This window comes from Pezoporus occidentalis, unplaced genomic scaffold, assembly GCF_034315485.1.
Source record: "Pezoporus occidentalis ecotype Australia unplaced genomic scaffold, CSIRO_AGI_Poc_V1 ctg114, whole genome shotgun sequence".
NCBI classification, from domain to species: Eukaryota; Metazoa; Chordata; class Aves; order Psittaciformes; family Psittacidae; genus Pezoporus; species Pezoporus occidentalis.
In genome coordinates, this window is record NW_026912929.1 from 87,629 (window position 1) to 101,749 (window position 14,121).

General features: G+C 43.0%; 1 protein-coding gene across 3 annotated transcripts in view; it reads left to right on the forward strand.

The window, feature by feature from the left end:
- FGD5 (FYVE, RhoGEF and PH domain containing 5) overlaps positions 1-14,121 on the forward strand; it is a 91,762-nt gene that overhangs the window by 48,917 nt on the left and 28,724 nt on the right. For 2 of the 3 annotated variants that reach the window (XM_062635915.1, XM_062635936.1), the window contains exons 6-8: positions 7,195-7,346; positions 9,312-9,468; positions 11,661-11,748. In XM_062635915.1, coding sequence (XP_062491899.1) covers positions 7,195-7,346; positions 9,312-9,468; positions 11,661-11,748 — 397 coding nt within the window. The remainder of the gene's footprint in view (positions 1-7,194; positions 7,347-9,311; positions 9,469-11,660; positions 11,749-14,121) is intronic. The other variant, XM_062635925.1, reaches the window with a different exon arrangement.

Below are 14,121 nucleotides of genomic sequence, written 5' to 3' on the forward strand. Positions count from 1 at the left end.
ATCAAAAATCTTTATGGCAATAGGATCAGAGGGTTCATGTCTGTGTAGAAAGCCACAGTCCCACAGTTACCTTTTCCACCCCAACTGTTGTTGCATCTTTATATTCAGCTGTTGCCCAGTGCATTACTCCAGAAATCTAGAGAAACCATTACCAATTTTATGTCAAAGTCCTTCATACTACAGGGGTATTACTGCCTAGCTGAGGCTTTTCAATACTATCATAGTGCAAAAAGTTACAATGAATCAATTGCTCCTTTTTTGCATATTTGAATAGCCTTAGGAATAGTCGCATCAGTAAAAAACTGTGCTTCACTGTGCACTGGCTGTTGACACAGGTCCCACTGGCAGATGTCACAAGCAACCACAGTGACCACAGAGTCACCAAACTGCCCGCAAGGTACAACACCCTATTCACAGCCAGTTAGGACCAAAGGCTTCCTCAACAGCATATCTCAGCTCAGGCAAACATTTCTCTCTGTTTCACATCACCAAGTTTGTCAAGAGAACAGTTTCTAGATGCTCATATTCAAGTCTCAAGTCTCATCTTTTATAAACCTACATGCTGGTAAGAAAGGCACAGAACTACACCACTGCTCTCAGAAACGAAAATAAAAGGCTTTTCTTAAGCCTGCAGCAAAAGCAGTTTCCCATCTAGTTCCCAGGCTTGGCTGGAGCTGCTATTCATTCAATGTAACAGAATCTGTTTGCCCTTTCAGTGGAGACTTTAATAAATTGATTGATTGCCAGAACGATGACATTTCCATACACCCACTCTGCTATTGAACTGAAAGAGTGGAAACATTGTGTTAGCTCACAAACCCAGTATCAGTTGGTGTGGTAGTAGTGATAATAATCTAAAGGGTTAGCTGTTATTTGCCCTAGTCAGAGGTAACGTGATTCTCTGGAGCAGGGAGTTAGAACTCATTCTGGACTGAGCAGATGGGACTGTCAGAGCCTTGCAGTTCAAGTCCCTGATGTCTTGGTACTTACTATTTAGTTTTCAAAAATTGATTAGCCTTTGCATGTTCTTCAGGATCATCTAATCCTCAAACTTTGTCATTCTTTCCTCCCATTTTTCTTCCCAGTAATGCAGGCTGCACTTGCCATCTCTTTCTTAGTGCCTGCTCCTAAACAAAAATGCTGCAAGTTGATTTCTCAGCCTAATGTTTCACACATCACCTCCAAGAACCAACAGTTAGGCGTATTTACTTCCCTTCAGCCCGTCTGTTTTAAATGACTTCACTAGAAGTACACAAATCAAACTGTGTGTGAGTGACTCTGACTGCCTCAGGATCCCAGTCAGTACAGGATCAATCATTTGCTTGATAGTGTACCATGCTCACAGTTATTTTGTCTTTAGCTGTTGTACATAAAATCACCATTGTTGCACATAAAGCCCTTTGAAGTAATTTTTACTCCACTCCAAGGCATTTAGTGAATTAAGGTACCTAAAAGGAGAGTTCTGCACTGAAAAAACCACCAGCCCCAACACCTCCCAGTTCAAAGGAAGTTGACCCTGTTTCCTGGTTTGCATTTTCCTCATAACAACGGGCCACAATTGTTAGAAACACCAAGACCCAGATTTATTTTTCTTCAGCATCTGAAGATATAAATAAGAATATGATATGAATAGACATGTGCTGGTTCCCCAGCCTCTGGAGCAGCTTGGGATCCAATCTTGCACTGGACTGAAAAATATATCTTAGGAAATAAAAAAGAACCAATCATCTTGGCACTCAAGTCCCTAACCCAAAGATATCTAAATGCAGATTACCATGAAGTCAGGCTCGCTGGTTAAACTCTATACTTTCACAAATCTTGTGGGCAGCACATCCTCAAGAACAAAAAAATAAACATCTAATTTAGGAGCCACTATTACATGTTAGACAAAACAGAACTCCATCTTTCAGATTATTTACACTTGCAGGGAATGACTGCCTGAGCCTTTTTTGCTACTGTGAATTTCTTGGATGATGTTCAAAGTTCTGCTGGACCAATCAAGTCATTACTTTCCTAATGGAACGCTTTAGTGCCTGGAGCACACAAATAAGGGGTAGCTGGCTGTTAGACCCTCTGAAGCTCTTATCAAAGCCTGAAGACACACTGCTACAAAAGAATAGCCTGCCCTCACTTACAGTAGGCTGGGGTTTTGTCCTATTTTATTTATTCATTGTTGTCTCCATCAGCAATGGGAAAATAGCTCTGTATTGGCCAGGCAGCTTTTGCATTGGGAATGCTGAGCCAAAATAGCCTTCAGATAATCTGCATATAAAAGGAGAGGGAAGACACCCTAGCATATTTGGCATCAGGAAAATTCCCTGTAACAAGCCCCACTCATACAGTATTTGCAATGCATACTCTACACCTTGCCAGTTCTAAAACTCATTTGCAGCGTTTTGGAGGAATCTTGTGTATTTGTCTGCCTGTGCGTGTGTGCTGAGGTCAGGGTTCCTGACCCATATTGTGCCCTGCAATGGCAGGATAAGAGACTAATTGTGTCTGCTGCGATGGTATTTGTCTGGCATCATTTCTGCTGAGCTCAGGAGGAGAGATTTGGGAAGATCACTGCTCAGTACAGATCAGGGGTCACTCACTCTGCAACATGAGATGTGCCACTTTCTAATTCAGGGGTTCCACTTTGACTTTCTCTATCAGGAGACAGGCTGCTGGCCCTAATGAAGATGCCTCCAAGAACCACCCATGAGTCAGACTTGGCTCACAGCATACTCTACAGCACATCATTCCTGCAGTCAGCTTCAAGATGGAGACTCTCTTCTTGCCCTTTGAACTCTTCACCATCCCCTCAGGTGTAATGCCTAGATGTCCAAAAGAGCCCTGGATCCTTGCAATATGCAGTATCTGTTGAATCCACCTTCATTTTAGAAGTGAAAGTTAAAGCCTGCACCATTTTACATGACCAGTGGAGATTTCAGTCGAATAAAGTTTGGGCTGCAGTAAGATTTCCTGTTGTCCTCCCTGGCCCACTCACAGAGGCTCAAATATGCTTGCTTCACAACATTACCAGTCCATTAAAATGTCAGTGTGACTCAGGAAGCAATTACAATTCTAGATATACATGCAAAATGGTTTTTGGACGTAGGCTTTGTTATTTACTGAAGGGTATGGAAGTACAGATGCCGAGGGGGATTTGTGTGCACAAGGTAAATGGTGTGTACAGACCTGATGTCTGCAGCTGAAGAAGTGCCAACATCCCCACCTGGGGACTGAGGCAGGAAAATGGCCATAGTTTTCCACTAATGCATCTGCTCTGTACATGCCCTTTGTGTGTGTGTGTATGTGTGTGTATATATATATGTATATATGTATATATATATTTAGGCATACAGATATGGGCAGTTTTTTCTCCTGGGTAAACTACATGCCTGATGCAGTGGTTTAGCTGACAAGAGATTAGTTTTCACTCTTTTCACTAGAGTCCTGCAAGGTTAAATATTTTTAGGTTAATAAAGGCTAACCGGCAGCAGGGCTGAAATGCAGAAAGGACCACAATACGTATGGGATGTATCCATCCTGCAAAATGGCTGTTGATGTGCATACAGGATTGCAACAACTGAATTTTGCAGGCTGGACTCAAAGCATATTCAGCGCTATTACTGGAGAGATTTAATACACAGCCTCACTGTTTCTGTACCTGCTCGTAACATCGGGGAAGCAAAACCCAGGACTAACTTTCTCCCATTAACTACCCCTTTTGCCTTTGTATTAGAATATCAAATTTCACACAGATGTTGAATCTCAGGCATGTTAGGGATTTGGCCATTGGATGCCTGTAAAGGGCTTATATATGGGTGTCTAAAATGTAATGAAAAGTTTTATGCTTCAAAAATGCATTTTTATACCACAGTTTCAAACCTTCTGTGTCACTCGGTAGCTTGAGTTATGCTTTCACATGCACACACAAACTGGTGTATGTAGACTGGTGCAGGTGTAGACATAGGACAGGAGTCAGATCATAGGCTCATACACCCTTGGATGAGGCTGAGCTCTGTGACCACCATGCCAGAGCCTTGAACTGAACAGCTTCAATTCATGCTGCTGTTCTAAACAAGTTTTGACCTAGCAGGGAACGATACAGACCCAGTGTTTGGTACCTTCTGTGTTTGGATGTGTGGCCTGGGTGACAGACTTGAGGACCTTCAGGTACCATGACTGATTACAGTTAATGAGATTGCAAAAGCACTTTGCTTTTGATTTATGGCTTCCCAGGCACTCAGCATTTTCAATAGTGACACCATTCTTATTTTTTTTAATGGACATTTATAACGATTCCTGTCATGCTGCAGGGTGTTGGTAATCATTAGGAAGCTGGCTATCCAGGCAAGTGGAATGAAATCATTTGTCTGAGAATTAACTAGAGTGAAAGGCACAGGCAAGTAATGACTAATTCAATTCACTGAGATGCTGTGGGAAAGGAGTGTTAATCTTGTTGCTCAGCTATGGTGGGAAGTGGACAGATTCAGAGCTGTTCCATGTTCATTTGGAAAAGATTACATGTCTGTAACATAATAGGTTACCTAAGCACATCAGTAGTGAACTTAGTACATCTATTCACTTCTCCAGGCACAATAAGCTGTAAGCCCCCTTTGGATTCTTTCCCTTTCCCCAGTCTTGATTAATTGTGATAACTGAGGACTTTGAAAGGTTGCAGATTCCTTTGACTTAGGAAAAGCATCCAGAAGATGGATTGACTGGCTTGGGTGGAAAGCCTCTGTAGTGTACACTGGCTGAAGCAGGTAGTTGGCTAGGCTCACTCACACATCAGAAAAAAATGGGAGCTGGAATAGCACAACATTGGGTTTATTTATGGTACTGGGGCAGGATACATGGAAATCAGACCCAGATAATTAGGAAACACAATATGCTTTCAGAAATGTTTATGATCTTGTTTTATCCAGTATATAGCTATTCAAAACCAAAACTGTCACCATGATCTTTTTTTCTAACCTAGTTCTAGTGGCTTTCAGCAAAAAAATGCTTCCTCTCTCATTTTTGCTAAAACCCCACAGGGTGTGTGTGACTTTCCTTTGGCTAGTATCTACCAGATATTCCAGTCATTCTGGGTCATAGTGAGCCACTGTGTACATTGCTGTTGACAGTGTTACAACAGAAAAGCCAGGACTGAATCTGAGGAGACTAAGAACTGCTCTTGCCTGGAGTCAGCTCCTGCTGGTGAGGTGAGAGAAATGTTGAAGATCTTTGCCCAGAACATCTCCTGCTCCTGACAGAACCTTTCAGCCTGACCACAGTCATACCAACCAGACCCTCAGCCCACTGAAATCAATACAGCTACCTTGACTTAATCAAACTAAAGTGGACCATCTAATGTAAGATATGGATCCCCAGTGAATCATACTCTGTTGAGTTGCTCATATCTGTAACATCAGCAAGCTTCATGGAAATAATTTCCTTCAGACTCCTCTTTAATTATTCCACATACAATACTTTACTAGACAGAAGGAAAAGTCATGAGAAATGCCATGGTAAATCCCAGTATGGCCCAGAGAACTTTGTAAGACTGTCCCTAAAAGTTCAGGCAACAAAATCTGACTTTTTGGCAATAGTTTTCACGATCAGTAGGTCCTCACAGAGGAAGATAATCAACCTATCCCATCCTGGTTCAGGGCCAGATGAAAGCAGCTTGGCATCTTTCAATGAGCTGTGCAACCTTAGAAGTTTTGTTTTTATCAAGCCCCTGCTTCCTGTCACAGCACATGTGGCCACATCACATACAGTGGGGTAGAGGCCAGGAAATGGTCTCTGGGTGGAACAATCCAGCTGCCATTTCTATTACCTCATGCAGCAGCATCACCTCAGTGGCTGTTAAAGCAGCTGCATTTTTTTTCTTCTGATTAATTGGCTCCTATGGACTCACAGAGTGTGTTAATGTATCTTTGAAAAAACACTGGTTTGAATGATAATGCACTGTTTGCAGGGTAGCACATGGAAAAATACATTCAAAGCATGGATCTGGCCAGAGTGGTTAGACACTAAAGATTGCCCTCACTCTAGTTCTGGGGCTGAAGCGCAGCTCAGTGTGAACCTGCTGGAAGAACAGCTCCTGGTGTGATGGCCTTGGGCTGACAGGATGCAAGCAGGGCTTTAACACCAGCTATGCTGTGACTAGATGCTCGTCAGGAGCTTTCAACCCTTACAGTTAATGTGGCCTTTCCACTGAGCTGCTGTTTTGATTATTTACTAGTTTTCACTCTCATGTCTTTTTTCCTCATCTTGTGCAATAAAAACTCTGTACACTTCATAGCTTACTGGAATGCAGAAAAAGTTTGGAAAAGGCACTCACACAATCTGTTTCTAAGCAGTTGTATATGAATGCCTGGTTTCTGCTCTCATCACAATCCGGGATGTACTTGTTTTGCATGGAAAGTATTTGCTGGCTGTTGGTGGTATGATTTTCTAATGCCTGGTGTCTAATACAAATTATCACTGCAGTTTCAGATGGTTGCCTTATTCCTCACTTCTGAGTCAAAGCTGCAGAAACATCTATGCACTCTTCAACAGCTCCCCTATTATGTATCAAGCTGGCTACATTTTAATACAGAGGAAATTGCACCTGTGCCCACATAAGCTATAAATCACTTCAGGATCAAAACCATTTCAAAGATGAGGAAAAAATGTCTAAGTTAGGTTTCATGGGAAAAACTATTTGTTCCATAGCTTAAATTCATAGCTTCTTCCTCTCTTTAAGATCAGATTGGAGACAAGAGTTGCAAATCTTAGACGTGTTTTTCATGTCAAGCTGTTGGACCCAATGAAGTGACAGGAGAATCTCATCCTTTTTTAAAAAACTCATGTTTCTGGTTAAGAAACACTACAAAAATGAGACCAATTACACCCAGAAAAGCGGGGGGGGGGAAGGCAGGGCAACAAAAAGATACCAAACTCATTGTACACATAAAGGTCTGATGGCGTGGTCAACTGAAATGTTCAAATTTGGGTTGGCAGCATTGTGGAGTTCAGCTGAAAATGTGAATGAACTAATGGATGGAAGAAAACATATGCTGTGATATTCTTGCTATACTGAGCCCACTCTATCACTACAGCTGTCATATCTTTTAGTTTCTAGAAAGCATAGATTAGGAGTCAAGAAATTGTAATGATAATTTCAGAGGAGAGACTTGAAGTCTGTTTGCCTAATTTCTGTATTGTTGTTCACAGGATTTCTATGAACGTATCTTGAAAGTGCTTGAAGGAGGAGATGAAAATGAACAGGAAGAAGTTAAACTCAAGCAGGGCTTAAGTGAACTCCCTGAAATCTATGAATTACACCAAGACATTCTGGGAGAATTGGAAGAAAAAGTCCTTAAATGGTAAGTATGCAATGGCATAGTTTGATGGCCTTAACATACCCTCTGCAGCATGTGGGTGAACTCACCAGTGTTCCCTTGACCCCGTTAGCAGGGAAGCTGGGACTCCAGCAGAGATGAAAAGAGTAGAACCTGAACTACTCTGGCAGATTTTGCATGCAGGTAGGAAGGCAGTAAATGTAGATGCTGCCAGGCTAAGAAACCAAATACTGAAACATTCATGCAGCACTCAGCCCACGGCTCTGAAACAGCCAGTGTGAGGACAGCCTGCATATGTATTGTCCACTGATGCCAGTTCATGGTCATCACCAAGTGGCTTCACACTCATGGCCTGAAGGTCAGAGACTCGTACTGTGGGAGGCAGGAACAGCAGACATGAGAATTGATCGTAAAGAAGATCATCTGCTTACAGAAACCTGCACAGCAACTGTGAAGCTCTCAGCAAAGGGCACCCCTTGTCCCTGCCACCAAGGCTCTGCATGGCCTAGGCTTCCAAGCCAAATAGACACCGCCAGCCTGCTAAGGGCCTCCACCTAAACCAAACATCCTCACAGGGCCAAGTCTTTCCATGAGAGAATAAGACCATGCCTAGGACAGACAAAGCTCCAAAACTCATTCAGTTAAGGAGACCTGTGACTTAAGCCAGGCTGACAGGCCCTAATCTATCAAACTGGTGGAACATCTAAGAGAAATTACATCTGCAGACCCAAGCTGACTAAACCTACATCAGCCAGCACAGCCCCTGGCCTGGCCTGAGCAACTGTGGCTCTGACAACTTATGATCGACACACCTCCAGCCCCACACCTCCACGTTCCTGGACTCTGGGAGACAGTGATCACTGAGAATGGCTGATCTTATCCCAGCATTGCCACTGAGCAGTTAAGGAAGTCCATTAGATCAGGAGAACTTTTCAGTAACAATCCTAAATGTAGGGCGCAGATCTCCTTGTTAGCCCTGCACTTTCAAGTCAAAGCACACAAGGAAAGAAAAGGTTAAAAGAACTGTATATTGGTTCATGTCCACCAAGGGGCTCTTACAAATGTTGGAAAGACTTGAAAAATTTCATCAATGGTTTTTGAGTTATACCCTCCTAACACAAACAGAAGTGGTGTTTTCCAGCTGGGATCTAAAATGACTTGTGTCCTAAAGAAGTCACAGCCCTACTTCATCAGTATGCTGCCTGTTCCCTAAGACAAAAGGGAGACAACTGGAAATGCCCAAAGATTCTGTCCAGAACTACTCTGTGGCAGTGGGGAAAACAGAAGGCTGCATTGCAAATGCTGCCAACACAACAGCATGACATATAGCACAGGACTGTGCTCATACAGGTTCCCAGGTCACCATCACCCCTGAACCTTCCAGTAAGTCCTTCCCTGTGCCTGTGCTCCCCCAGATACTCTGTTGCTCTGACATCCCCAGAAACTTGTGTTCCTCTCTAACCTCTGATGTCTCTTTTGCAAGCTCAGATTTTGTCTAGTTCTCTCCTTGTACATGCTTCATAAATATTTCAATGCTGTGCAACCCAGTGCTGAAACAGGTGATGGTGGGATAGTGCTGACAAGGGGGCAATGAAGGAGAGTGAAAGGTATGATATTACAGCTGAAGATGTTATATTATTCTTCACAAGCTGTGCTCAAAGCATTGCAGCACCTGGAAGGTCTGTTTAGAGAAGTGGAAGCTGTGTCCAGAGAGGAGACATTCTGCTTACTATGTGACACATGGTGCTGCTGTGGCAAAGGCCCAGCCCAAGGCTCAGCCCCTTACGGTGCCCATTCTACAGCCCCCCGTTTTGTTGCCCAGTATGTCAGCAAAGCACTCCCTTTTTCCTGCCATTTAGCCTAAGTTTTAGCAGCACAATGCCTTTAGCCATTGTGGGTCTGATACAGTGAGAAAGAAGTAACAGCTCTTCTTTCCTTTTTATTTACATATTTACTTATTTGCTGGTTCTTTTCTTTCTGTGCCCCTAGGGAGGAACACCAGAAAGTTGCCGATGTTTTTCTCTCCAGAAAATCAAGGCTGAATCACCACACAGCATACATTATGCAGTTTGATAGGAATTTGGCTTTGCTGGATGAAACCTGCGTTAAATGTTCCCAAGTGGCTGCCATAATTCAGGAGTTTGAGGTAAGGCTCCCATGGTTTTTTACCTGCACCCACTCATGGTTGTGCCACAGGGCTTAATCAAAGATATTTTTTTCTGCAAATCCACCAGTGTTCACACTGAGTAGGAGAATACCTCTCTTCACACATTCCAGTGCTAAAAGTGAGATGTTCACGTGCACATGATGTGTTTGTGTGTCTGCTGCCCATACACCATGTCTGTGCACAGAGAATGTATGTTTGTGAATCTACAGTTCTGAGTATATTTTGTGAAATATATGCACATAGTGGAGTAGTTTCTCAGTCACATATTAACTTAGTAAGGTCTCTGAGGATGTGTTAGAGTTAATATTATTATTACAATTTCTTTGTATCTCCTCTGCTTTCACTGCATTTTCCATCCTTTCTTTTGTAGTCTAGGCAGGTTGAAGTTAGGGTTAGCCTGTATAGGTGCTTGGCTGCTGGCAGTGATCAACCCACATCTTTACAATTGCACTTCTCTGCATTTTAAATGCCTGCTAACTGCTTCCTCTGTTTACAGAGGATGTTGTGACAGGCAATACTGAACAGCACAGGAAGACACAGCCTCCACTGGCCAGTCACATACAGGATTCTTTTCATCTGCATTCCCTGAATGATCTGTAACCTCTAGTCCTATAACCTCTGGCCGTGTAGGAAGAAACACACATTTTTCAGTTGTGTTAACTCAGTCACCCGTGCTGAATAACTGAAAAACACCATCAAGATACATATTACAAAATCCATGATTCCTGATTACATTTTAAAGTACTGACAATGTAACCACTTCACATAACTTCAAAAGCATAAACCCATATGTGGATGGAAAGCTCAGCTGGGCTACACTGACTCTATGCAGTTAAAATGGTTAAAAGCTATGCTGCTTTATTGTTGTCTATAAACCCTGTTTCTTATTATCTTTATCTGGTAAAAAAAGCAACAATGTTTACTTCAGTGGCAGAGCGGCTGTAGGGATAAATCAGGGATCAGACCTTAAAGGTTATTTATAACGCCAGCTCTGTGGGGCATGGATTGTGTTTTTCTCTGCAGCACATGTAAAATATTAAAGATAATAATTAATTCCAAAAGACATTTGGAAGCTAGCACTTACAGACAGACACCTTGCAGTCACCACAATGATTTCCGGTTATCAGCTGAGTGGAGCTCTGAGGGCTTACGCCGCTCTGAACAAGAACTTGGCAAATAGAGGCTCTCTACTGAGAGCCTGTATTCACAGCATCCCTCCCAGCCACACGCCTAACTCTTAACCTTGAGAATTAGCTTTTATTTCTAAGAAAGCAGATGAAGCTTTTCCTAGGATGAGATCAGCAGGATTTAGCTCTAGAATCAGTGGGCTCTGTAACTTCTTGCCGTCTTGCATAAATGAATGCACACACAAATGGCGGGGGGGGGCAATGTCTCAAGACTTCCCTTCAGCATTTTTTTAAAGCATGACCACCATCAGATTTCCAGTCTAACAATACAGAATTTAGGGCCTCATCCTTTTTTTGCTGGCACCTCTGACCTGAGTATGGGGGACTGGGAATGCTTAGCAAAACCCTGAATGCACATTTGTTGAGATTAGCCAGCCAGTTAGAGGAGTAATACAGTAAAATACAACATCTCTTCTGCCTTAGAAAATGCTGTCTCTTGTTGACTGGGCCTGATATGTGGTAACAGTAAAGGTAAAGAAAAAAATGCTACTGCTTTTCCATGTGTGTGTTAAAGCAGATCACAACCTTGTATTATTTCTTGTAAACACTCTCCGAATATTGAGTTCCAACTCAATCACAGGGAGATGCTTTGCTGTATTTTGCTCAATTCTATGTCTTGAAATAGGGCTGAAAAAAACTTCCAGTCCAAAAAAGGCATGATGACAAGCTTCATTAGGATCTGATACCTCTGTCTTTAAATGCTATCCTAAAATCTTTACCGAAGCTTTACCTTCTAAACAATACTTGATTTCCTCCCATTTCCATCTGCGTCCAAACTATTTGTGAATAATGCCACATGAAATAAGGTGTTTACAGGACTTCTTTATAGTCACAAAGCAACCTGGGTAAATTAGAATGGTTCAGTGGAATTTGTGTATGCAACTGGTAGTAAATTTTCACAGTACCATCAGGTGGAAATGACAGTTTGCTGCTGAGCTCAGACATCCCTGATCTTGTGTTTCCTTTTCCTTCCATTGAGGACAGCAGAGCTCTGGTAGCAGCCCTCAGAGTGTGAAACACCAGCTCTTGAAAGTGGTGCAGCGTGTCTTTCAGTATCGTGTGCTGCTCACAGGTCAGTAAATTCACTCTCAAAGGCACTCAGTGGAAACCCTCCCATGATGTTCTGTACCTCCACTGTGCCACGAGTTGATGCCAAGACATCTAAAATAGGGCTGAAGCAGTGTGGGATTTCCTGGGAACTTCAATATGCTTAATACAGGATTCAGGAAATGTCAGGGAGCCTGGGAAGGAGCACACACTTCTTCAGCACAGCCATGCTGAAAGGTCACAAAAAACTGTAAAGTCAGGTGCTTTCAGCCATTCCTTCTTGTCTTTTTCCTTCTGTGAATTAGGAGACACAGAGTTCAGCCTCACTGCCAGCAAATGGCTTTGATGTTATTTGTCAAGGGCAATTATCAGAGACAGTAGGGGACAGCAGTCCCCAGCAAGGGATCTCTGCACTGCATCCTGGATGACAGTGGCAAGCACCATCTCTTTCTACTCCATCAACAAAGCAGTTGTGTCCAGTACTGCACCCTAAGTCCTATGTGCAGTAACCTAATGCTAGTGATGAATTTAAGTCAAAATCCCAGTCCAATTTCTCCACACTGTAGTAAGCAGAGATTCAAACCTACATTAAGAGTACATTTACAGATCTTACATTTACACTAACACCCTTTACATTCAGGACAATCCCTATCACTCCCACCTGGAGTCTCTCTGAGGGGGTTGTGTTCCCTCTGGTGGCTTGTTCTCTGCAAGCCACAGCGCCTGTGAGAGGAGCAAGCTTTCTGAAGCAGGATGCGGGCCCTAGAAAGAACTGTGAAGTTTAGGTGTGTGACTAATGAACATGTCTTGGGGAAAGAAATGGTGAAATGTAACAATGAGTCTCAGTGCTGTTATGTGATTTAGTCAGGTCAGAACCCAAAAGAGCAACGATCCATAGACATAAAGATGAAGAAATGCTTTGGGAGTATGTACATGTGTGGGTGAAGATGAGTTATGCGTGGGACAGTAAAAAGGAAGCCATAAACCCTGCCCATACTCAGCAGCCAATGAAGGGCACAGCATATTAGAAAGGACTCCTACAAATGCAGCAGAACAAAGTGACCATATGAAATTTTTACTCACAGCAGATTAGCAGCAGTTTCATCTTGCTCCAGATGCTTTCATCAAGGATGCAACTCATTATTCACAGCTGCTTTTGTTTTGGGTTTTTTTTTTTTAGTACAAGCAATACAAATGAACACTGAATGTCAATAGCAGGACTTCTGTTCTGTTCCCTCCCTGGCCATGTCTCTGTTGAAGCCCTTCTCCAGGCAGTACCTCACAGGCTCACAACAGACTTATAGTGGACTTAGCGCAGGCACACGAATACTGCACCTATGAAAAAGGACTTGACGAGTCCCTGTCAGAAACAGCTCCACTATGCTCCATTTTCTCTGCCCATCTCTGTGGTCCAACAGAGGTTTGCTTGCAATCCTCAAGCATGGTATTTTGTGAGAGAGCTGGAAGGGTTTCCGTGCAGCTCCATTGATTGGATTCCATCTATGTTTGAAGCAACTTCAGATCCTCTTTGTCCCTGGTACTGGAACTAACTGGGAAAATGAAAGCTTTTGTATGTAGTAAGGTCTGCTGGAGTAAGCTATTCCAGGAAATAGGTTTACTGCTTCAATTCTTCACCTCAGGAAACCAAGCCCCTCTTTGCCTCCTAGGACAGAGTGGGTCTGAAACTGCAGTCCTTCAGATTCACCAGACAACGAAAAAAATTTCAAACGTGCAAGTATGTTTATGTGTCCATAACAGTTTCTACCAGAGAAGGAAAGGTATTTTATGAGGATATTGGTTGCCAATTACTGCACTTCAGCCAAGAGGAGTTGCCCACTCAGTTAAACATCCATAGCCAAGGACAGAGCTTACAGCTGTGAAAAGGAATGCTAAATATTGCCTGGTAACATCACACAACCCCTTCCTGCCTGTCTGAGTAGAGGCAGATGCTTTCCTGAATAGCATGTAACAGCCAGGTAGATTTCAGGATGCCAGGGAGGACACAGCACTAGAAAGTCTATGGATAGGATATTTGAGGGAATATGGATATGGTATATTGATAGGATATTCAAGGGAATGGCTATCCATGCACAGCACTATTCTCAGCACAGAGGCCCAGTGCTTGGATGCAGAATTTAGGAGCCTGGATTCATCATCTGCTTCTGGCAGGAGGGTGCTTGTTCCTCAAGAATTCACCAGTACTTGTGAAGGTGGGAGGATGGAGGTTGGACCCCTAACCTTTCCTTGCTGAAGCAGTCGTGGTCAGCTGTTTGTAAAGTCAGCTCAGAAGTAAACAGATGAGAAGAAAAGGCCGCTTTGGATGGGGCTTGAAGCAACTTGGTCTAATGGAAGGCGTCCCTGACTGTGGCAGGGCATTGGAAGTGGAGGAGCTTTAAGA